Raw genomic sequence first — 24,622 nt, 5'->3', positions numbered from 1 at the left:
TAGGTCAGTTGACGTATTGTTGCAAAATTATGACGACGATACACTCGACAATTACAAGCCTTATCTGGAAAGTTGCAAAACAACGATACGTATTTATATAAATTATGAATGTCATCTTACTTTCTTTTTGTAAAACAATTTCAACGCATATGCGTCATGAGATTCAATGTGCATCTTATATTGATATTGATTATATTGATAATCGAATTCATAATAATATTAGTCATCCAATTATTGATTGATAACATTCTTCTAATATAAATTCTCATCTATAATATTATCAATCATGAACTATATATATCACATTCCAATACATATTGCGAGACTGTTTTTTTTAGACTCGTACTGTATTATATGCATGTGCGTATTATTCATCTATTTTTATCGTAAACCGGCAAAAAAGAAAAAAATTGAATTAAAAATTAGAAAAAGATTTAATGAGAGAAGAAAAAGAAGGCTTGTGAAAAAAGATTATTCAAAAAGGATATTTGACTATTCCCTGAGTACACTTCAGTTCCTCGCGAATAGATCGCAAATTACAGTTTTAATCATATTAATTTATTGCATTTGATTGCATTAGCATGATGAAATAAAATTATTCCCCAGCAATTTACAAATTTCTAATTTTCCAGCTTTAAGATCACACTACATCAATTCTTTAGCACATAAATATCTATGGAATTTTTGAAAGCCCCTTATATCTTTTATCATTTATTAATATTACAAATTACTAATTAACTTTGATTTTTAATTATTTTAAAAATTAATGAATCATTAAAAATTGATGGACCATCAAAGTTAACAGTCCTTAATGATAATTTGATAAAAATTGAAGAAAAATCAATCATAGCAAAACGTTGAATTTATTGAGAAATTAGAATCTACATTTTGTTTTATTCTAATTAAAATCTCATACTTTATCTTTACAGAAAAATGCAAGAATGCTTCTATAGTTTGAATTGTTTATTGTTAAAACGTAAGAAAAATTAAAACAAATTTACATAGAAGTATAAATATCAGATCAAAGATCAATTTGCTGACAAATCTAATCGATTTCTTAAATCTTTTGCAATTGACTTATTGTGATTTTTTAACCTCGCCTCGCCTTTCGAGTTGAAGTTAATCATCTTTTCAACAGCTATATTCTCTTAAATAAATACTAATCAAATTATCTATTATTTTTTTATATCATTACTGTTAATTAATAATTAATTGAATATTAAACGATTAATAAATTAGCAATAATTATTTTATCTTAATAAAATATACAGATTCTAGAATAACTATAATTTCGTCAAGAAATATAACTTTTAATAAATATAATTAAAATAAAAAAAAAGGAGTATATAAGAGCAAAATCGTTTAATTCTGCTCTAACATGATTATATTATCTTTCCCTGACAGTAAAGAAATTAATATATTCCAGATGTTTATATATTTTCTAATTAAAATATGCGTGCGACCATTAATGATTTAATCAAGTTAATGAAATTAAATGGCATAATTAATATGAAATATAGATATTTACGTAAAGTTCAACAAGTGTATAAAAAATATTACATAAAAAAATGTATGAAAAAGAAAGAGAGGAAATGCGAAGTTGAACTACAATTAATCAATGACTGAATTCTTCATAAAAACAATTCGATTAACTCTCTAATTCCATTCACTTGACATCTGGATTTTCTTTGTTTCTTACAAGCATTGTCTCGAAAAATAAAAATAAAACTGGAGAACAATTGAGACTAACAAGACTTCGTGCTTACCCGAAAAAACGTAGAAGATATAGCGAAGAAATACTATGTTACATTTCGTCTAAATATAAAAGCTCTCATATAAAAGCGCACGTTTCGTTCTGTGAATTACAATCGGCACAATTTGCTTTCAACGTTCAATAAGCGGGCTTTCTTCAAGGGTTGGCCGTCTGTTTTGAACGGCAGTTTCAATTGCGAGACCTACGGTAGAAGAAAAAGCCATATATGCTGGCTCTCTACTTCTGCCATATATTTCTGTTCGAATTTCAGAATTTTTAGAATTTCACTAATTTTTTTAGAATTCCATTAATTGATAAAATTGTCTAACTGTTTATCTCTTCTTTTCCAAAAAATCCTAGAACTTTTAATATAGTTCCAAGAAAATTTTTTAGCATTTAAATATAAAAGATAAATGATTTTTTTCTAAAAAGATGAAAGTAGACTCCGAAATACCTGACAGATTTATAATTTAAATCAAGATCGAAGAAAGAGAGAGAATTTTGTAGAGATACACACGCATACATTTTCTCTCTCTCTTTCTCTCTTTCTTATATCAGAAAATATTTCAACACTGAAATACAATAGGAGATCACGTACGTGCTCTTTCGTTTAATTATACGTTTAGATACACGATCGTAATCCCACACAATTACCGCATACAATGGTCGAATTACGTGTCTAAAATATAAGCCGCATAAAGGACATTTCGTGCCGTTTCGCGAGACAAAGGCTCGCGCTCCCGTGTCGACCGATCTACTTTAATACAAATGGTAAATGACCCACGTAACTCTTCTTCCACCCCCGGCACCGTTTTTACACCCGCGCAAAAATATCCCGCGGATTCTCGTCGCCGAGATAATAAACGATTACATCTTCCTTCTCGCGCCCGCGCGATACGTGCGAGGACGCGCATTACTGTAAACCCGAAATTATAGCGCGGATTTATGGAAAAGGGAGAAAACGAGACAGAAGAATAGCGAGGTGATAAACGGCGAGGCGTACATTTTGCAGGTCGCACGGCTGGTCGAATTGCGAATATCACGACGTGGATTACGAACGATTGCGTTGGATGAGATACCGTTCGAATACAACTCCAATGAGACAAGCGGTCGACAATGTTCTCATCGCTTCGTGTATATAATATCGAAAGGAAAAATGAAAGGATTCTCTATTTCTAGTATTTCACTTTGAAATGGATAGGATTTCTACTGAATTTTCTAAAATATTTGACTCTGGAAAAAAATCATAAACTTCTAATAAAATAAAAATAAATAAGAGTGATATTATATATTGATACAGCATTTTGTACACGATATATGTTTGTATAATTCATCTATTTGTGATTAATGTTACAGTCCAAAAATCGACAAGAAAGATATATTAGTAATATTTATCGAGTAAACTCCGCCGTCTACTTAAGATCCCTCTTTTTAACACGGCGATCTGTTTTTGAAATATTAAAAAATACTCTCTCATCGTGACATTTTTCTCGTCTACACTTAAATAGATGATATAATTCATAATCATATATTGCAGATGTACAGTAAAATACAATATACATATATGTATATATCCTAAAACCGGTATGTACTTTGGCTCAAGATTCCATGCCTACGGAAATTCGTATATCTTCGCGTTTGATTCTTGATTTATAACGGTAATCCTATTTCATGAAGCACTTTGCGAATTACGAATGCCCGTACAAACATATCGCCAGCGACGCGCATTCGATTCGTTTATACAAGTTTTAATTATCTAAATTCCTTTCAAGTACCCCTTCTGGATTCTTAATACATGTCTAGTTTGTTTCATGTTTTATTCAATAAAGAATATCAAATTAAAAAGTTAATCTTTATTACGAAAGAGTTTGGAATCTTTATTTATCCCGTGAACTTAATCATTTCAATTATTGAAATATCTATAAAAAATTGGTTTCATTCGTGTATGCACACACGTTCGTGTCCATATGTGTATATGCATATATGTAAAGCATAAAAAAAAATGGATTTATAAGTAAGGATTCCGTTGAAAATATTATAACGAAACTCTTCTTCTCAATACTACATAATACTTAAAACAATTTTATATTTAATATTTTTTAATGAATAAAATTTTTTAATGAATAAAATTTATTCAAAATTTTGTTATCTAAAAAATATAAATAAATTTTAGCATTGTGATGCAATTATTTTTAATTGCTTTCCACTAAAATAACCAATTATCCTATCGCAATGAAAAAAAGATTATTTTTAAAATTATATTTTAAAATTATATCTTTTAATAACTCTAAAAATTTTTAGTAATATTTAATGCCATAAAAATACAAATTGTTATCTAAGAAAGTTCTTTATATATATTATATATATATATATATATATATATATATATATAAGAAATATTTATTTTTCTGAATTTAAAGACACATTCACTATAGAAATAACTTCGGACTTTTATAAAAAAATTCTAATTTGTTAAAATTGAAAAGATTATGAGAAAGATTTCCTTAAATCCTTTTATATCTCGAATCGAAAACCAGCTGCAGATTATCTATGGACGGTAGGTGCTGAGTACAATCTGCGGTTAGCCCTACTCACACTGTTGTAGACCAAAGGCCTAACTCTTTACAATACATTACAAAAGTTCGTCAAGCGAACTCTAAGAAACGAAAATCATCCGAGAATTATATACTCCATTACCTATCATACGAAAAGTGCAAAAATCACAATAATGATATTGTGATTTTTGTATAAGAGATATTATGCGTGGCCCCCGACATATACCTTGTACCATCAATAAAAATGCATTCGACAAATATTCGGCCTCTAATCATTTTACAATGAAATAATACCGAATAAAAATGTTAATTCTTTACGAAGGTAAGTTTTGTTATTACGCCACATGATGAGATCTATGTATCATGATAGAAAAACCGAAATACCGATTGATTCAATTGATTGTGCAAAACTAATAGAATCCTAGTCGCTTATCGCCATCGATTATCAACATTGTACAATATATATATTTTTTTTTCTTAAATTTCATGGAATTATCAATTAATTCTAAAGTAATTTTGGCTTATCGACGTACTGCTTGCCATGATGGATAATAGTGGCAAAGGTGCCGGCCACCATGGCACCCCAAAATAACATATAAAGTAATATTTCCGTTGTGTATCGCGATGGTAATATTATATGAGCAACTAACATCGAGGACGCGACTAAGAGAACGAGCGGGAATGTAGCGTAACGCCAATTTCGCTCGGATTCCAAAGGACATTGAATGGAAGTGCATTCGCCGTCCTGTACAATATAGCGACCCAGAAAAAGCTCCAGCGAATCCTATAATATAAAGCCTGTTATATCACCGAAAAAGAGATGTAAGGAAATTTTCAAAATTCAACTGACCTGTCTGTATCCATCGGCGAAATTGTTCTTGTAATATCTCGTTAGCGAATTTAGACCGTCTTTCATTGCGCCCAACTTGGTGCGTTTTCCAGTTCGCGTGAAATCCGTCTTCAATGCTCCTGTGCCAGAGTATTGAATACTTATCACATCCGCGTTATCGGCCCAAACCTAAAAATATTAACAGAATTTTTTTTTAATTGGGAAACAATTATTTTTAAAATATTATTTTTATTATTGCATAAGTATATGTGTGTACTATATTATATTCATACATCATTTAACTTTCATATTAACACTTTTTAATTAATATTATTATTATATTAGTTGTAAATATTATTATAACAAATATTATATTTTGTTTAATCTTAAAAATGATATTTTGTTTAATCAAAAAATAGATTATATAAAAGTTTATTATTATATCTGAAAAGAATTTGATATTTACCTGTTTAAAAAGATTCTCAAATGCAGGATGATCCTCCACTTTTCGAAGTACTTCTAGCCTACTTAATACTTCATTCAGGACCCGCTTTGCCAGCATACTTTGTACAACATTTGTTCGGTCTAGGCAATCAATGCAATTTGTACGGAAAACGCCATCTTGAGCCGAAAGCAATACTCCATCCCTCATTAATAGAAAATAGCCCATTTGTTCTTGATCGTGAGCTAGTCGATCCATTAAAGTGTTTAATTTATCCCACTTCAATCTTCTACATTCTGCATGGAAATCGAAAGCTTCGTATCGTATATTTTCATTGTTAATTCTTTGGACTAAATTGCGATATGCATTTTCAAGTAGTGCTTCTGGTCCACGTTGATCAATCTGTTCAAAATATTGATAGCATAAAAAGTTTCAGTAAATAAAATAATAATGGTTTTCACAATAAGATAACATTTCTTAAACGATTCCTGCTTATACTACACATTCAAAACTTTATTATTTTATATACACAAAATTTCATAATGTTCAAATATTATAGATATACTAAAAAAAAGAGACAACTTACCAAATTCACTAAGATTTGCTTTCCATAGTGAAAGATCTGAACGTCGAAATGCCGCGCACAAGCGCTTTGATGGTCTTCATGTGGACTAATTTGTGGCTTTGGCTTGTACTTTAAATTTGGTGCTTGACACCAAAACAGAGGAATGGATCCACGCGTTTGCACAAAGGCACTGCGATCACCATTTACTTCGATCAACTGTTCGGTCTCCACATAATTGGAAACATTCCCTGTAGCATCTATACCGCGCGAAAATAATCTTGTTCCAGCACGATGTACACCACGTCTAGAGACAATGCCCCAATTGAATGCAACACCGTTTACGACTACTGTGTTTAATGAAACAACTATATATAAATTAACTGTTAAGGTCATTACAGAAAAGTGCATAGTACTTCATATCTGATATGAAGAATGTCAAAGGATACAGCCATGAATAATGGGTAAACAGAATTTGTACTGCTCTGGTCTTGCACTCAAGTCCTGGAGGAGATAAGCGTTCCACACAAACCTAGGGTCTGCCCTGTCGTGAAGCGACATCTAAATAACAATATATTTTTATTGTAAAACTGCTTAGTACTATATAAAACAGTGATAAAAATATATAATATATTTACTTGCAAGAATTCAGGTATTGTGTTATGCAGCCTCTGCATGGTATGACTGAGGTCATATGTATAACTGAAGTAAAAGTATGGTGTATTCAATACTGATTTCACCATTTCCAAATATATGGCATTATTCTGAACCTGTTTCTCGGTCAAATGTAAAGAGGATCTTGTATAAGGTATCACCTCTGTCGATGATATCTTGTAGATGTTATGCCCAGCTATAGTACCACACATTTGAGCATCCGTAATAACAATAAGGTAACGACACGCCAAAAGGCGTATGGTTCCTACCAGTCCCCATATCTTCCTTCGACTGGCAGTTGTTGGAATTTGACTAGCTGTGCCAACTAAGAAAAGAAACAAAAATATATTAATTTGTCAGACTAATTTAAGAAAATATACAGAATCGCAAATTACCTTGCGTGTGGATTTGCTGACTCACTCTATCAATTACTAGCAGGACTTTGGTCCCGACTGGCTCCACAAAAAACTTCTCCGGAGTTGCATACCTTGACAAGATGATAAAATCAGTACAAAAAAATGAAATGGACAATATATTTATGTAAAATATTTATATATAAAATATTTATATAAAATATAATTTTTTTTATATTTTACATCAAATGATGAGGTTGTCATATAATATCCTACTCACAGATACAAACTGTCATAAACGTCTGTGTTTGGCATCATATCGTCAAGTAACGAGCAAATCGGAGCAATACGTTAAATGAACAAACGATCGAGAGACAAAATAATAAAATAATGCCGGAGAAATGAAATTACGTTTTTCGGATGAAACGCGGCCCATATATACGCATATATGTATATATATGTATATTCAAGCACGAGAATTATTAACAAAAATTCGACTAAATACGAATTGTCGGCTTCTTATCAACTGCGACTTGACATGATCCAAGACACTCAAGACTGTGATGGATGATAAAGACTAATCAAAACCGAAGTAATCTTATTGGTCAATTAATATACCATAGATTATTTTTTTCTAGTTCAGCTTCTAAATATCAAGATTAAGAGTTCGTTCTCACTGAACGCGTCACGCGTCGCATCAACCAGCGTGAGCCAATCAAAACATCCCATTGTAATAACACGGAAAACATGTTATTACAATGGGATGTTTTGATTGGCTCACGCTGGTTGACGCGACGCGTGACGCGCTCAGTGGGAACGAGCCCTAAAGCCCCTTGCACAATGCTAGGCAACAGGCAATAGAAATAAGGAATAGAAACTATTCACCAATAAATACGCGGAACAGAAAATATTCGCCAATAGGAGCAGAGAATAGATATTATTTCTGTTTCTTATTGCCTGTTGCCTAGCATTGTGCAAGGGGCTTTAGGCTTGCTTACAATATCACGGACTAATGGCGTTTTCGATTGATCGGGTTTAATTAGACGTCATTGCCCAATCACAGCCATTCTTCTGAAGAGTGTAACCATATATTCTTCAGAAGAATGGCTGTGATTGGTTAATGACGTCTAGGAAACTACGTCGGAGCGATTAAATTCGACTATTCGAAAGCGTCATAAGTTTTTCAAACGTGCTGACTCGTTCACTTTCGAATAGACAATTTTCCCTAGAAATAATTCCCTAGAAACCTTGAGAAATTCTATCGGATGACCAATTAGCACGCTAAGACATAATTTGGCGCCAAAAGATTGCAATTAAAGAGATTTGACATTTTATATATATATTCTTTTCATACAAATACTATTCTTTTATTTATTAAACTCTTCTTTTTTATTATATGCATAATAAAAGATACTTAAAATATATAATCTAGGATATTTAAAATTTTTAAAATATTACTTTTCTGTAATTTTAAATATATCAATTATCAATTGCAAAATAAGTATCATAAAATATGATTACACATATTATAATTAAATACTTTAATATATCAAATTTCAACGATTTATTTTTTCTAAAATCATTATGCTTTATTATAAAAAATAATAACGGCATATTACTTTCTTCTTTTTAACCCAGTGAGAAATGATAAGTCGAATAGACGTCTAAGACGTTTAATAGATGTCCAATAGACGTTTATTAAACATCTTAGACGTCTAACAAACGTCTATCCGACTTATCATTTCTCACTGGGAATTCTGTTATTATTCTTTTTATATTTATGTACAACAAAGCAAGTATTTTCTTATAATTTGAAAAAAAGCAGAAGAAAGAAAGATTACAATAATGTATAAAAAAGATTGTCATAAGAATAATTTAATAAAAAGAATAGAAACTTACAGATGATGAGTTGACTTACAATTGCTATCAATTGCTCAATCTTTTGATTTATGTACAATTCGCCATCGTGTATGCCTTGCCTTTTGATTACGTACTTTGGATCTATATAGAGATATATAAATTTATAAATCTCATAAATGTTAAAAGAAAATATAATTAAACCAATGCAAGTTACTATAATTTAATACTATAATACAACTGCTAATTAACAGCGTCGTTTTCGCAATGTTTGACTTAGCAAACGATTACCATTTAACAGTGTTTCACTTTTAATTAAACTTCAAGTTTAATTGTAATTTCTCAATTGATTCCTCTTGCATATCTAAAATAGTAAAGATCGAATATCTACTCTCTCTAGCTTTTCTCCTAAGCAAGAATTATCCGGAAGCATCAGACTTTAGACGCGAAGGCATACATGACGCAGGATGTATACACGTCATTGGCGTCATCTTTTTTCCTCTTCCTCTTCCTCTCCCTCCCACTCTCTCTCTCTCTCTCCCTCTCTCTCTCTCTCTCTCTCTCTCTCTCCCTTCTTCTCTTTTCTCTATCTTTTGCTCAGTCTCTCTCTCTCTCTTTCTCCCTCCCTCTCTTCTGTCTATCTTTTGCTCAGTCTTTGCCTCTCTCTCTTCTATCTATCTTTTATTATCTCTCTCTTTCCTCCTCTCTCTTTCGCTCCCGCTTCGTGCATTGCACATACGCGCGCGTCCGTAGTACATATGTGCGTACGTTAGACAGTGCGTAGTTGGGAACGTTATTATTTGTTTTTTCTTCTGACACAGTGTGACTTCCAATTCTTGCAAATTTGTGTTGTCGATCTATGTTGCGATTTCTCGGAAACGTCGCTACATAAACCAGGGGCGTTACGCACCGATGTAAGAGACACTTCCATCGTGTATATCATTCAGTTTTCTTTTTCTCTCTTTCTCTCTCTCTTTTTTTTAGTCATAGTATATTTCGCGAGATCGCTACGCAGCAATTGTTAATTCATCATCGTTAATCGTTAAACTCTTGGATAGTACTACGTACGCTTGTCGATAACAATGTCGCTCATTAATTGTTTACTTCCTCGCTGAAGTAAGTTTGCATTGCCAATAAAACGTGTCATGGTCAAGACAGATTGCCGTAAACGTAAATAAAAAAAATGTTTGCGATGCGATTGTTATGTAGATATATTATATAGATAAACGACGCCGTTTGTACAGTAACTTTTGCTCCTTCAGTTAATAATTTTTCCTTAAAAAAGCATCTTTTATAGTAGTATTGCTCCAATATAAAAAAATTGTTTATATCACAATAAAAAAAATTCAATAGTTGCGAAATTTCCTCTTGTTTACAGGTTGTAGCTGGATTATGCACCAGCTTTCGCTGAACATTCTCGCTGCTTTTCAGTTTGTAAATGCTACAACATGCCACCCAAACAGAGGAAAATAGCTATTATGGGCTATAGATCCGTAGGTAAAATCTGAACAATATTCTATATTTTTATAGATATGTATCACTTGTAATTCTACAATGAAATACAAGCACCAGGTCTTATTATATAGTGTCACACATTTATCAGCATATATCAATTATATTCAAATATGTGCAATATTTTAATATATTTAATTTTTAACAGGTAAATCGTCTCTTAGTATACAGTTTGTCGAAGGACAATTTGTAGACTCGTATGATCCTACAATAGAAAATAGTAAGAAATACTTCCACTGTTTATTTTATTTTATATTTCAATTTATAAATTTATGAAGTTATATTTTTTAATTTATAAAAATTTAAATTATATCTTTAATAATTGAATATTATATTAATATTTTTCTATGTATTGTAGCATTTACAAAAAGTACACGAGTAAATAGTCAAGATTATGAACTTAAATTAGTAGACACAGCTGGTCAAGATGAATATAGCATATTTCCTACTCAATATTCCATGGATATCCATGGTTATGTCCTGGTATACAGCATAACCAGTGCAAAGAGTTTTGAAATTGTACAAATTATTTATGACAAACTACTTGACATCACAGGAAAGCTTCAGTAAGATATCTTGATTCTTAAATGCTTGCATGTTTTCTCTCATTCAGACTATAATTATAAATTATGATATTATTCGCAGTGTTCCAATTGTATTAGTGGGTAACAAAACAGATTTGTACGTTGACCGTATGATCACGACAGACCAAGGAAAGCGCTTAGCCAATTCCTGGAATGCAGCATTTCTAGAAACTAGTGCAAAACAAAATGAGGTATCTATAGATTCTCCATTTTTTTTAAATAGTCTGTGAATTTTTTATTAAATGCAATTTACATAGTCTGTTGCAGATATTTTTCACACATTGCTGATGGAGATCGAAAAAGCCAATGGAAATGTACAAGAAAAATCGAACTGCATTATTTGTTGAATTGCCTGAATTGGCATTAACAGAAATGTAAATGTGTAAAACTGGGTAAAAAACATTGGCATTATATCTCTGAAACCTTCATAATCCCACTGACACAAATACAAAAGTGTCAAAAGCATAAAAGACAAATGCAAATGAAAATCCGATTACATTTCATTTTTCAACTGTACAATATAAATAATTTAGTTATGAGAGCATAACAATAGATCTTATTCATACATATAATCATCAAAAATTGGTTATATTTACAGAATAATTGGTGGTTTTTCATGTCCTAATTTAATGTTCTGATTATATGATTAAAGCGACAATCACTATTTTAATTTATGTTTAATTATGTTTAGTATAATTTGAAATAAATTTAATACATATATTAGATTAAGATAATTAATCACAATTAAGTTAATTTTAAGTAAATCAATAAAAATTATTTCTTTTCAATATATTTAGATTCAATTACAATATATAAAAAAGCTACACATTCAATCAAAAAATAATTAAAGAAGAGCCTCAATACAATTATTATATACATTTGAATATATGTATAAAACGTGCTTCCGTTTATTATTAAAATTATAATTTATTAATATTACAAAATAAAATTACATATATAGTGATATGTATTCTGTATTACATGAAAAAAAATTAAAATTTGCAAGTAATACACGATGTTTCCTAAATTGTCGTGGAAATTATCGACAGCAAATACAGATGTATCTGTTCAGAACATCACAAGATGGCATTACGTAATTGCTCGTCAAGCGCGATTGCCCTTCACAAAATTCCATATTCAATGCACATTGACAAATTTTCCCAGTATAGTATACGTCTTTAGAATCAATCAGTTTATCGTATATTTCATTTGGTGTGTTACGTTTCGCGAATTGTGACTGCGTCGAACACAGATTAATCCTGTCAAAATGTTCAATCAAATATTGCGACCTATTGTTCGCAATGTGACCAGAAATGGTGAGATTTCCGTATTTTGGATCTGTACTATTTCAGTATCGCATGGTTTAATACTTACATATCAATCTTACATAATATCTGCTATTTCGTGTGAATGCTGCTAAATATTAGTTTATGACAAATATGCGGCAATAAAGAATTTAATTGTCTACGAAATTGCTCATCTATTTTTAATTATAAATTTGTCCATCAATTTTCTGTCAGTTATTTCTTTAATTTTTTGAGCAGCTTTTCAATTAAGAGATTGATAATGACATAAAATTGGCAATTGTAAAACAAAAAATCTTACAAATTATTAGCAAACTATTCTTTGATTTAATTTTTCTAAGACTGAGTCAAAATTACTGCATACTGATATTTTATAAAAATGATTCAAAATTTATCAAAACTACCTTTAAAACTCAAAGTTGTTGAATATTTTATTTTTATAAGTTTAATCATTTCAAAAGTTAAAATAGATATATACAAATTGTAAAAAAAAATTGATACAAATTTGTTTTTTTATATATATATATATATATATATATATATATATAAATATATAATTTTCTTATGCGAAGGTACTCGATCTTCAAGTTCAAAAGTGGCAGATGTTAAATTACCAACATTTGATGAAGCAGCTCAACCACAGGGCTCATGGAAAGAGTACTATGATGCCAGACAGAAAATTTACAATATTCAATTAATTGCTGGTCTTACTGTTCTGATTGGTACCATATCTTTTGTACGTATTAAATTTTTCAAATGATATATTGTTGAATTATAAACTCTCATAATATAATTCCATATTTCACAATTGTTACATATATTACAATAGAATTTAGTTATATTCCCAATTTTATTTTTAATACTTTTTATAGATTATAAATTTAAAAAGTATATATAATATATATGTAATTTTTGTATTTTATTTTCAGGTAAGATTTTCAGATATTATATTCTTTAATTTTGGACCACCTGAGGAACCTGTTGAGGAGAAAAAATAAACATTCACATAAAATATTAGTTAATTAAAATAGTTATAAATGCAATCTGACTACATACAACTGTTGAGAATGTTATGTACTTTATTGTACGAGTGTAACATGCAATAACTTGTACTTTCAATAAATAGTTCTTATTTATGGTGAATATATAATCAGTACACAAGATATATATTTATCTTATGAGTATCTACTCTGGCTTAACAAAACATATTTACTTTGTCCATAAATCGCATAAATGAAACAAGTTTCATGTAAAAAATGCTTATATCTAAAGTGTGTAGTAAAATATGAATAGTATATTGCAACTAATAAATTAAATTTTCTATTTCAGAACTCTGCAACATTAAATTATTTTTTGTTATTCGAGTATTACACAAATTTACATGTACATATGTATATATTTTACTTTATATACATATACATATATATATAAAGTTATAAGTTTATATTGTTTGTTTTTGTTATAATAATATATATTATATAGTTAAGTTATATAAATCAAATTGTATTTTTTATTTTAATACTTTCTGTTGACTTATTAATGAGAACGTGCTATTTCTGAGAAGAATTCTAGAATATCTTGAATAGTAAATTCTAGTGTCACATTACTATCTGGGTAACAACGTTGTATGAGCTCTTCAATATTCCTGTATTGTGCAATGAACTCGTTTTGCATTTCGCGCCAAACAACCTATGGACATATGTATATAGATAAATAGAAATAACTAAAATTACAAATACAATTAATATCCAATAATTGGTTATACAAATAATTGAAGATAATTTTTATTTATAAGAAAAAAATTATATCGTGATTATCAAAATGTGAATATATATCTCTCCTGTACTCTACCTGTAACAAATTTTCTTCTTCACATAGATGTTTCTCAACTTTTCGATATAGATTTTCTAAACCTTTTTTAACTTCTCTCGCGGGATATTCCTTCACTACGCGCCGCAACTCTTGTTTACTGAAGGCCATCTGATAACTGACTTCGGATTCTTTCACACCAGCACCTACCTTGGCTTGTACGCCTTCAAAGAAAAGCTAAAAAATTAACATACTTTTTATTAATATATTTGGATATTTATATATATTTTAATGATTACAAAAGTAACTTTAATAATTTACATTAAGTTTCTCAAGAGGTCGTCCAAAGTATTGGGTAACATAAGCACGAAGTGCATCCTGGTATTTCTGTTTGGCTTCCTTCCGCTCATGATCCAATACAGAAATTTTCAGTTGCGAAAGAAGATCATAGAGATGATGGAAATTTTCTATAAAATAACAAGTATTATATTAATTATTATAAGCAACAAAAAAATAAATATTATTAGTGACTGGAATTATACGAATAGCAATTTTATTATTAATTACAATATTCTTTACCCATCTTTATGACTTCTTGTGGCGTCTTGTGGTGTTCTCGGCTATGAATGACGATAGCTTCGAACATGGTGCTCACGAGTTTCGTATACCACTTTTCAAGATCAACCTTCCTGTCAGAGTTACGGAAGATTTTTTCTGCGGTTCTCGCAAACGGCCCAAAGTTTTCTATGTATGGCAATATACCGCATTTGTGCCGACGATTGACTTTCGTGTCGCATAATATGGACTGTAGCTGCACCTGCATAAATTTGTCGAATGCTCGTTTCACGTGAATAAGAGCGGATGCGAACGTCATCGACAAAAACGAGCCGGTGTCTTGAGCGGACATGACATGCTGTGACAAGCGCACTAACACATACATACACCAGCTGCAAATAAGAAAATTATTTTTAAAAAATGCTTGTAAAGCCGTTCAATACAAACTTCAAATAATTTTATGAATAAAAAATTTTTTTTTCAAACACTTACAAGCTATCGATTTTATCCAGAAAGCCGATAAAGTTGTTCAATTCGGTTTCTAACGATGGAAATATCGCAGCCATAGTCGCGCGCACGTCCTCGTTCACTTGACGCTCCAATCTTTTACTCGCCGTCGAAGTCACCGATCCTGGACTTGCCGCACCGTTACTCGTATTTTCTATTTCCTCCATCTCGCTGCTCTGCATGAATAAACGAACGCATTAAAGAAGCTAGAACGGGAATTTATTGATTAATTTATACTTACTTTGGAAGGCGAGAGAACAGAGTCTAATTGAAGAAACGAAACGCAGAATCCTTGCTCGGCGAGACACACCGGCTGCATTTGCGAGAGTACACAATCGAGGACCGAATCCAGAAGATTACCTTCGTCCACTGGTGTCCATATTTCGCCACTCAGCAAACAGATAGGCGCCGGGCTAAGCAGATCTTCACCTTTTTGGCCGCTAGACCTTGATGTATTTACTTAAAACGTATTTTCTTACTAATAAATAAAATTTATAAGGATGCGCGCGCGATTAGGCAATAGAGCACCGGTTCGTTTTCGCTGTAATCTAATCATTAAAATTTTCACGTATTTATTATTGTTTATTTACTGATCGGAGCTCTACTGCAAAAATTATTCCATTGTTGTACCTTGTAGACGTTTGTTAATAAGTTTATTCTTAGCTTCCTCAAAGAAGCGTTTTAAATCCCTCTTATACAGTTTGCTCATAGTATCAGTATAGACTTTGGTTAACAGCACAAAAGCTTTATTATCTAATGCTCTAAGCAATTGCATCAATTCAGTGTATGGTACAAGCTCGTTATGAACTCCTTGATGAGTCGGTAAAATTAGATCTGTCATGGAAGTTGATACATCCCCAATATCATTACCCTAAAATGCAATCAAAAAATTAGAAATATTCTTATCTTAATTACACATTTAATAGCATCATCAAGAAATATAAAATGTTGAAAAATTAAATAATTACCAGGTGTATAAAAAGATTATTTAAATGTCTAGCGACAATAACTGAGAATTTTGCTTTAAGCTTGTCCAACCGTCTTTTTTGTTCAGTGACAGCACTCAGTTTATCCAAGCCTGGTGGAAGAGGTGCTGTGATTGCTTTTAAGAGTGCTGTACCTGCAAGACCAAGCTCTTCTCTTTCGCCTGGCAATTCAGCTTCATTCAGAGTACGTTGATGTGTTGGAGAAATATCTAATTGCGACTTGAAAAAAATTATATATTACAATACAGAAATAAAAATTATTTAATTATAATATAATCCTTATATTATTCTTGTTTACTTACAATGACCAGATTTAACTGATCTAATAAAAGTCTCGCGTTATTATTAGCTGTATGTATAGCCTGATTTTTCTGACCAACCCGAGCCATTACTTCTCTTATTCTTCCTAACGCTTCGTCATATGTCGCTAATCGCGCTTCTACAATAGAAGCTTCAATTATTGCAGCATCTATACTGTTCATCAGCTGTGTTACTCTTTGTTCTGATGCTAAAACTGAGTGCACATTTTCCTATATAAGATATAATGAAATTAGTTCTGTAGAGTAATATTATAAATTTAATAGTTTCTGTATTTGTGATAGAAAAAGTTATTATTTTACCCCATCAAGAATAGATAAATCCTTTGAAAGAGTTTCCATAAAAAGTTCAGCATTGGAAACAGCATATTCACAATTCTCCATCATTTGTTTTAAGTCAGCAGCTTCCTTTTCAGTGATAGATTGATAGTCTGATGTAATAGGTGATACCAAAAGATCTGAAATTATTACACTATTATGCAAAAGTACATTAAGAATTTAAAATTTTTTTATATGTACATTAAAATATGTCAGCCATTCTAGTCTGATTAGATTAGGTAATAAATATATACCAGGTGTAAATGTGATGCTGTCACTCTCTTTTAATGCAATTGGATCAATCAACCATTCTTTGGGAAAATTTTTGAATTCTGGCCTCTGAGCTAGACTATACGAATAAGTATATAGATTACTAATAAATGTTCGCCTTTCTTGTACTGTAGTGGATGACCATTTGTAGACTTTGTCAATATGCAATTCTATATCCATGGAATCATTTTTAACACCATCTACAATTTGTATGTCACTCAGAGGCCATGATTGTTTCTTTTTATAAATATTCTTGTCATTCTTCTTTATTTGGTATAATATAAGAGATCCTGGTGTATCTGTCGTTGTAGCCAGGCATAAAAAGCTCATCTTCTTTTTCTTGTAAGCTTTGCTCACATAGCATACACTAAGTAGCTTTTCATCACTAGGAGTGAACACTTCCCTTTGCAAAGTATGTCGAATGGCTGCCATGATATGAGAGCTTTGTCTATATAATCTATTGTATTCTCTTTTCTTGTTTTTTGTTATTACTTAAATGTTGCATTTTCCATTTTAAAGAACCCTAATTATTAACAATATTACAAGATAACAATTAACAAGATAATTTTACATATATTATTTTTTTTTTATGAGATTAATCTTCTTTAAATAAGAATTTATTAAAAGCGATTATCTCCTAAATATTAGGTAGTTTAATAATTAAACTTCTAATTTTGTAAAACTATATTAATCTTTATTCCAACTTATATAAATACTGTAAGATACAAATGTGAATATTTTTAGATATCAAAAAATTAAATTATGAAGCCCATCTGACATTATAGAATAAAATCAGAAAATTAACAATATTAATAATCGCAAATATGAATTACAATGTATAATGTATTGATTACGTTATAAGAGAAGCAAGGTTATATTTGAAAGAAAAACATATCTTACTGATATAGAATAAAACTTACATAAGTATTATTAAAATTCTTTACACCAAGCAATCGTTACTTTTCTGGTTCTGATAAATTAAATTATATTGCACACAAATTATCAAAGTTTTTCTTTATCTTTTATATTTACAAAATTAGTAGATCTGTCAAAACAGAGAGGAGTGAGAGGTGTCACGATTTTATCCTCTGAGAAAATACGTGGACATTAGCTTCGTAGTTCATGTCCACGTTTTTAATGTCCATAGAGGGCGTATCGCTTTCAGGGATATCCAAAATCCAAAATCGTGACACCAGAGAGAAGACTGAGAGATGTCATGGCCCGCTTTTAGGGCTGTGTTCCACTTAACGATCGCAACGCTCGCAGAATCATCTTATCCTTGTTGTTCGCTAAAAGTTAAACAAAGACACATCATATTTACGAGTGCCGCGATCATTAAGTGGAACGCAGCCTAGGTGATCCCTGGAAGCGATACTCCCTCTGTGGACATTAAAAACGTGAACATGAACTACAAAGCCAATGTCCACGAATGTTCTCAGAGGGTAACATATATGTCTCTCTGATAATATCAGAGAGAAGAATGAGAGGTGTCACGGCCCGCTTTTAGGTGATCCCTGAAAGCGATACGCCCTCTGTGGACCTTGAAAACGTGCACCTAAACTACGAAGCCAAGGTGCACGAATGTTCTCAGAGGGTAACATATAAGGTGCACAATTTCTGGTTCTGTTCCGTGCTATGTGCACAAAATGTCGGTAGCACCAGTGCTGTATAGCAAGGTGCTCACGTATATCAAATAAATTTTAATATAAATGAGAAATGACGAATTTGCGATCCTCTCTCTCTCTCTCTCTCTCTCTCTCTCTCTCTCTCTCTCTCTCTCTCTCTATATATATATATATATATATATATATATATATATATATATATATATATATATATATATATATATATATTTTTTTTTTTTTTTTTATAATATGAATGCAATGAGCAGCGACATATTGTTTAAGAACAATCATGTTTTCTTTACATTAACTGATTCCTCTTATTATTCTGTGCATAAAATTATTAAAGTAAAATAATTGAAAAATGAACATTTTATCAGATATTTTATAATTTATATAAAATTATGTCAACTTAAAGAATCAAATATCTCGTTAACTATTCAATGTGTGTGTGTGTGTGTGTGTAGCGTACACGGGAGTTATGTGAGCAAGCGAGAAGGTAATAAGAGAGAGCAAAATGGCAATAAGAGTGAGCGAGATAGCAATAGCACGAGCAACGAAGACTCGGAAATCGAGTGTTTCTTGCAGCCTGGCATACTATTTCTCTCTCGCTCGCTTCTATTACTATCTCGCTCGCTTCTGTTATTGTTTCACTCGCTCTTACGTACTCATGTATTGTCATGCTCATCTCGTTATCAAATCTGCCGCTGGCAAGCGGCCGATGACAAATTATGACAAATAAATAAGTTAATTATTTTAAGATATATTTATAAGGGTAAGGGAGTAATTTTAATGGAATAATGAAAATTTTGCGATTAAAATAACATCAAACACGGTATCAATCGGATAAACGTAGTTAAATATATAATCAAAATTTTTATTATCAGACCAATTAAAAATTATCCGATTTACGTCGTGTTTGATATCATTTTAATCGCAAAAATCTCAATAATTCATTAAAATTACTTTCATATCGATAAAATAAAAAATAAAAGTTTCAGTTTTTACTTTATAATCTCGTAAATTGCGAATGGATAGAGGAAGTGAAGAAGCCGATTGTAAGAGACTTCGGAATTCTTTGATGATAGGTCATCTCGCTTGCTCTCGACTCGCGGTTTCGCTGTCGCTCTCGCACTTGACAGGTCGTAAAGATAAGCGGACTCGGCTTCCTCGCGAATGTAAACATCTTATAAAATAAAAACTGAAACTCCTATTTTTTATTTTATTCATTTGAAAGTAATTTTAATGAATTATTGAGATTTTTGCGATTAAAATGATATCAAACACGACGTAAATCGGATAATTTTTAATTGGTCTGATAATAAAAATTTTGATTATATATTTAACTACGTTTATCCGATTGATACCGTGTTTGATGTTATTTTAATCGCAAAATTTTCATTATTCCATTAAAATTACTCCCTTACCCTTATAAATATATCTTAAAATAATTAACTTATTTATTTGTCATAATTTGTCATCGGCCGCTTGCCAGCGGCAGATTTGATAACGAGATGAGCATGACAATACATGAGTACGTAAGAGCGAGTGAAACAATAACAGAAGCGAGCGAGATAGTAATAGGAGCGAGCGAGAGAGAAATAGTATGCCAGGCTGCAAGAAACACTCGATTTCCGAGTCTTCGTTGCTCGTGCTATTGCTATCTCGCTCACTCTTATTGCCATTTTGCTCTCTCTTATTACCTTCTCGCTTGCTCACATAACTCCCGTGTACGCTACACACACACACACACACACATTGAATAGTTAACGAGATATTTGATTCTTTAAGTTGACATAATTTTATATAAATTATAAAATATCTGATAAAATGTTCATTTTTCAATTATTTTACTTTAATAATTTTATGCACAGAATAATAAGAGGAATCAGTTAATGTAAAGAAAACATGATTGTTCTTAAACAATATGTCGCTGCTCATTGCATTCAAATTATAAAAAAAAAAAAAAAAAAAAAATATATATATATATATATATATATATATAGAGAGAGAGAGAGAGAGAGAGAGAGAGAGGATCGCAAATTCGTCATTTCTCATTTATATTAAAATTTATTTGATATACGTGAGCACCTTGCTATACAGCACTGGTGCTACCGACATTTTGTGCACATAGCACGGAACAGAACCAGAAATTGTGCACCTTATATGTTACCCTCTGAGAACATTCGTGCACCTTGGCTTCGTAGTTTAGGTGCACGTTTTCAAGGTCCACAGAGGGCGTATCGCTTTCAGGGATCACCTAAAAGCGGGCCGTGACACATCTCATTCTTCTCTCTGCTCCCAATCTCAGTTTTTTCTCTGTTAAATAATAAAATAATAAAATAAAAAATAAATAATAAATAGTCTATTCACAATGGGTCTGTTCTTTTCAGCTGCACTGCTGCACTAGTGCAATAAGTTAGAAAGAGACAAACATACTTTCTTTCACTCTAACTAATTGCACTAGTGCAGCAGTGCAGCTGAAAAGAACAGACCCATTGTAAATCGTAAATATATGTTATAATTTTTCTGTTGAGAATGAATAACAAATATTGATAGATATGTATTCTAAACTTAGAGGAAAAATGTAAATGTAACAGACACCTATTCTCTTTCATTACTAAAATTTTTTATATGTATACATAAAAATTGTCAACTCTTTGCAACTTGATAAGAATAATATACAATACCAGAGATAAGCTAAACTTTTTTGATATCATACATGTATTAAAAATGCGATAAGAATGAGACGCACATGGTCCATTATCGCTCAACAATACAGGTAAGAAATTGATAGCAGAAATTTTAGATCAAAATATATATATACATACACAAAATAAGTAAAAAAATATGAAGTAGAGAATAGCTCTATCTCTACTTTACTTTATTATATTATACTTGAAGAAATCTCAAAATTCAAGAATTATTTAGTGTTTCATCTCTTTTCATTGTATTTAAAAATGACAAAATTATTGCATTTTAGTATACAGTGGACCAAGCGTTGTATCAGCACAATGGCACATCCACTAATTGCCATATGTCAAATGCGATCAATAGCTGATAAAGTAAAAAATTTGGAAGTTGTGACTGAATTAGCAACTGAGGCCAAACGCAGATCAGCTGTAGTATGTATATTTATCAATGAATAATATTAAATATTCTGTATTGTATGATGATAATTTCTTTTAAGTTTTAAAAATATATAAAATATTTATAGATAGCATTCTTCCCTGAAGCATGTGATTATTTGGCAGATAATAAGAAGGATATTGTCGCTATGGCTGAACCTTTGACTGGACAGACAGTGGCATCTTATAAAGAGATTGCTGTTAAAAATGACATCTGGTTATCCTTAGGTGGAATTCATGAAGCTGTAATACTTTAGTTTTTCTTTATATGAATTTATACATATATAAAATGTTCTTTTTTTATAATATATAAAAGCATTTTTTTTCTAATTATTTTAGTCAGATGATACAGAAAAGATATACAACACCCATATATTGATAAATAATACGGGACATTTGGTAGCTGCATACAGAAAAATACACTTGTTTGACATGGATAATAAGGATACTGGAGTACGTTTGATGGAATCAGACTATGTATTGAAAGGAACCGAAATAGTGCCTCCTGTGCTTACACCGATTGGCAAGCTTGCACTGAGCATTGTATCCTTAAAACAAATTTTCTCCTTTGATACAAAACATATATCGATGCTTAACAATGATATCAGTGTTATGATATGCGATTTCCCGAATTATCACTAACTTTGCGGAATATGGGAGCGCAAATTCTCACCTATCCGTCGGCATTCACATATCAAACCGGTGCCGCTCATTGGGAGGTGATGTTACGAGCACGAGCTGTAGAGAATCAGTGTTATGTCATAGCCGCGGCGCAAACTGGCGCACATAATAAAAAGAGAGTGAGCTGGGGTCATGCTCTGGTGAATAACATATATGTTTATCCTCTTAGAAGAATTAATAAAATTAATTAATTAATTAGAATTAATAAAATTCACAACACATATTCATAGCTACAATTGGAATCTATTCTTTTTCAGATTGTAGATCCTTGGGGCACTGTTATAGCACAGTGTGCAGAAAAAACGGGTATTGCTATAGCAGAAATTGATCTCGCGCTATTGGAGCAAGTCAGGAAAAACATGCCATGCGAAAAGCATCGCCGTATTGATTTATATCCCAGTATGGAATGATAAGAATCTACTTAACATGAACATAAGAATTTACTAAGTAGATAAACAGTTAAAGTAATTAATGAGTCTAAGTAATATATTAATTTTGATATATAGATTTATACATATATAAAAACCAATACAAATCTAGAGTAAAATAGTATTATTGTTATTAATTTTATATTTGAGATTGTTTTATCACAATTTCTTAAAATCAAACTATATTGTTATACTTTATGATTTTATTTTTATAAAAAAAAATATATATTATATTTTAAATAGATAAACGCTGTGAAAAAATTATTATTTAACATATAAATAAAATTTTTCTGGAATTTACATGATAAATTTTATTACTAAACTTCAATTTGCTTTGCCTTGATGATATATATTGTCAACTGTATCTGATTTTGGTGGGATACCCATAAGTTCGACATCTACTCCCTGCAGAGCCCAGTTATGTTCACAGATCTCTAATGCTTCCCATTCAGACTTGAAAGCTGCTTTTGGATCAGGTGGCATGGACATTGCAGCACCCGAAACTTGATCTTGTACTAATCTTGTAGTATCTGCGGCATTATTTTCACCAAGTACAAGTGTATAAATGGATCTTAGTCCAAATACATTGAGGAAATACCACGAAGCTGAAGAAACCCATGCTGCATCTAATGTAACTAATTCTATACCTCGTTGCAACATTGGCTTGAAACGTAGTGTCAATGGAAATGGTACTTTAGCTAAAAGAAAAATATATATTTGTTCTTAATATATAATCTACATATAAAGTTTATTTGAACAAGTTATAATATTAAATATACAATATGCAGAATAAATGCAAATAAATATTTAACAATATTGAAATATAATACATACTTGTTACAAATCCAGAAAACATCCAATTAATCCAACCGCCAATTAGTACCATAGGTAATACATTGGTCACATTTCCCTTTAGCATATCAGTCATCATATTTGGATCCGTCATAGGATTTTGAGAGACAGGAGCACGCTTCTGAGTCTTGAAATATCCAGTCTCTTCATTATTAAAAAAATGTCTCCTGGTCATAAAAGCTACTTTTGGTATATATTGTCCATTTTCCCTGAGTAGCCTGGAGCGTATCATGACTTGACTGCAAAATATTTAATATTATAGTTGAATGATAGTCTCGTGAATAAAAACTCTTAGACATAATTATGTAAATGAAATGTTTACCTATCTTGCACCTGATGAAGCTCGACCTTCTTCTGCGAAGCGAGCAGTATCGAAACATAGTGGCGAATTATACCGACGAGAAAAGTGATTACTACTATAGGTAAAAATACCCAGCCTCGAATATTTGGATCCAACAATAATTCTGCCATTGTCTCTATCGCATAAATCTATTTACGAAAATCAAAACAAGGTAAGGAACGACGTGGAGTAAATTTCATCGCTGCTCCACGATTCTTTCGCTTAATGCTACAACCATAGACCTACAAATAACAATAGATAAACATCTCCATGTTACGATCGCTCACAACCAATCATAATATCCTGTGTTTAGGGTTTTTTTACTAGATTGATCAATCAGGGGTTTCTGTGGCCAATCAGATATCACTCCTCAACTATCTTACGATGCCATCTATACTTTTTGT

At 31.2% G+C, this 24,622-nt stretch overlaps 6 protein-coding genes across 8 annotated transcripts; 3 read left to right on the top strand and 3 right to left on the bottom strand.

Annotated features, from left to right (window-relative positions):
* Nucleotides 1-3,069: 3,069 nt before the first annotated feature.
* On the bottom strand, nucleotides 3,070-9,143 carry Sac1 (phosphatidylinositol-3-phosphatase SAC1). 2 transcript variants are annotated; one of them, XM_083106334.1, is made up of 8 exons: nucleotides 9,048-9,143; nucleotides 7,191-7,282; nucleotides 6,780-7,120; nucleotides 6,591-6,702; nucleotides 6,166-6,509; nucleotides 5,604-5,981; nucleotides 5,159-5,326; nucleotides 3,070-5,092 (listed from the first exon to the last, which is right to left on the bottom strand). In XM_083106334.1, exons 3-8 carry the CDS (start codon nucleotides 7,005-7,007, stop codon nucleotides 4,814-4,816), a joined length of 1,509 nt encoding a protein of 502 aa, XP_082962460.1. In that variant the 5' UTR covers nucleotides 7,008-7,120; nucleotides 7,191-7,282; nucleotides 9,048-9,143; the 3' UTR covers nucleotides 3,070-4,813. The 2 variants fall into 2 exon arrangements, with proteins under 2 accessions (XP_082962460.1, XP_082962459.1); XM_083106333.1 differs by lacking the exon at nucleotides 9,048-9,143 and adding an exon at nucleotides 7,429-7,740.
* Nucleotides 9,144-9,699: 556 nt separating this feature from the next.
* Nucleotides 9,700-11,889, top strand: Rheb (Ras homolog enriched in brain). 2 transcript variants are annotated; one of them, XM_083106339.1, is made up of 6 exons: nucleotides 9,700-9,919; nucleotides 10,384-10,502; nucleotides 10,666-10,737; nucleotides 10,876-11,083; nucleotides 11,163-11,292; nucleotides 11,359-11,889. In XM_083106339.1, the coding sequence occupies exons 2-6, from the start codon at nucleotides 10,454-10,456 to the stop codon at nucleotides 11,446-11,448; spliced, it is 549 nt and encodes a 182-aa protein (XP_082962465.1). In that variant the 5' UTR covers nucleotides 9,700-9,919; nucleotides 10,384-10,453; the 3' UTR covers nucleotides 11,449-11,889. The 2 variants fall into 2 exon arrangements, with proteins under 2 accessions (XP_082962465.1, XP_082962466.1); XM_083106340.1 differs by lacking the exon at nucleotides 9,700-9,919 and adding an exon at nucleotides 9,977-10,121.
* Nucleotides 11,890-12,229: 340 nt separating this feature from the next.
* Cox7b (Cytochrome c oxidase subunit 7B) lies at nucleotides 12,230-13,555 on the top strand. The gene is made up of 3 exons (XM_083106342.1): nucleotides 12,230-12,417; nucleotides 12,978-13,141; nucleotides 13,335-13,555. Exons 1-3 carry the CDS (start codon nucleotides 12,369-12,371, stop codon nucleotides 13,401-13,403), a joined length of 282 nt encoding a protein of 93 aa, XP_082962468.1. The 5' UTR covers nucleotides 12,230-12,368; the 3' UTR covers nucleotides 13,404-13,555.
* Sec3 (exocyst complex component Sec3) lies at nucleotides 13,335-18,537 on the bottom strand. The gene is made up of 12 exons (XM_083106332.1): nucleotides 18,088-18,537; nucleotides 17,152-17,690; nucleotides 16,883-17,037; nucleotides 16,565-16,792; nucleotides 16,245-16,481; nucleotides 15,907-16,147; nucleotides 15,518-15,735; nucleotides 15,262-15,452; nucleotides 14,794-15,161; nucleotides 14,536-14,681; nucleotides 14,257-14,451; nucleotides 13,335-14,094 (listed from the first exon to the last, which is right to left on the bottom strand). Exons 2-12 carry the CDS (start codon nucleotides 17,597-17,599, stop codon nucleotides 13,942-13,944), a joined length of 2,580 nt encoding a protein of 859 aa, XP_082962458.1. The 5' UTR covers nucleotides 17,600-17,690; nucleotides 18,088-18,537; the 3' UTR covers nucleotides 13,335-13,941.
* Nucleotides 18,538-21,028: 2,491 nt separating this feature from the next.
* On the top strand, nucleotides 21,029-23,326 carry Nitfhit (ntrilase and fragile histidine triad fusion protein NitFhit). The gene is made up of 6 exons (XM_083106177.1): nucleotides 21,029-21,571; nucleotides 21,773-21,914; nucleotides 22,007-22,162; nucleotides 22,257-22,460; nucleotides 22,526-22,738; nucleotides 22,856-23,326. Exons 1-6 carry the CDS (start codon nucleotides 21,534-21,536, stop codon nucleotides 23,006-23,008), a joined length of 906 nt encoding a protein of 301 aa, XP_082962303.1. The 5' UTR covers nucleotides 21,029-21,533; the 3' UTR covers nucleotides 23,009-23,326.
* Nucleotides 22,734-24,470, bottom strand: Emc3 (ER membrane protein complex subunit 3). The gene is made up of 3 exons (XM_083106179.1): nucleotides 24,201-24,470; nucleotides 23,861-24,117; nucleotides 22,734-23,724 (listed from the first exon to the last, which is right to left on the bottom strand). Exons 1-3 carry the CDS (start codon nucleotides 24,347-24,349, stop codon nucleotides 23,351-23,353), a joined length of 780 nt encoding a protein of 259 aa, XP_082962305.1. The 5' UTR covers nucleotides 24,350-24,470; the 3' UTR covers nucleotides 22,734-23,350.
* Between the last annotated feature and the right edge of the window lie 152 nt (nucleotides 24,471-24,622).

The sequence above is a fragment of the Camponotus vicinus genome, unplaced genomic scaffold, assembly GCF_025532165.1.
Source record: "Camponotus vicinus isolate PSW18456_S1 unplaced genomic scaffold, iyCamVici1.0 SCAF_8, whole genome shotgun sequence".
Lineage (NCBI taxonomy): Eukaryota > Metazoa > Arthropoda > Insecta > Hymenoptera > Formicidae > Camponotus > Camponotus vicinus.
Note: the sequence above shows the minus strand (reverse complement) of the source record. Positions and strands in the feature narration are given on the sequence as shown.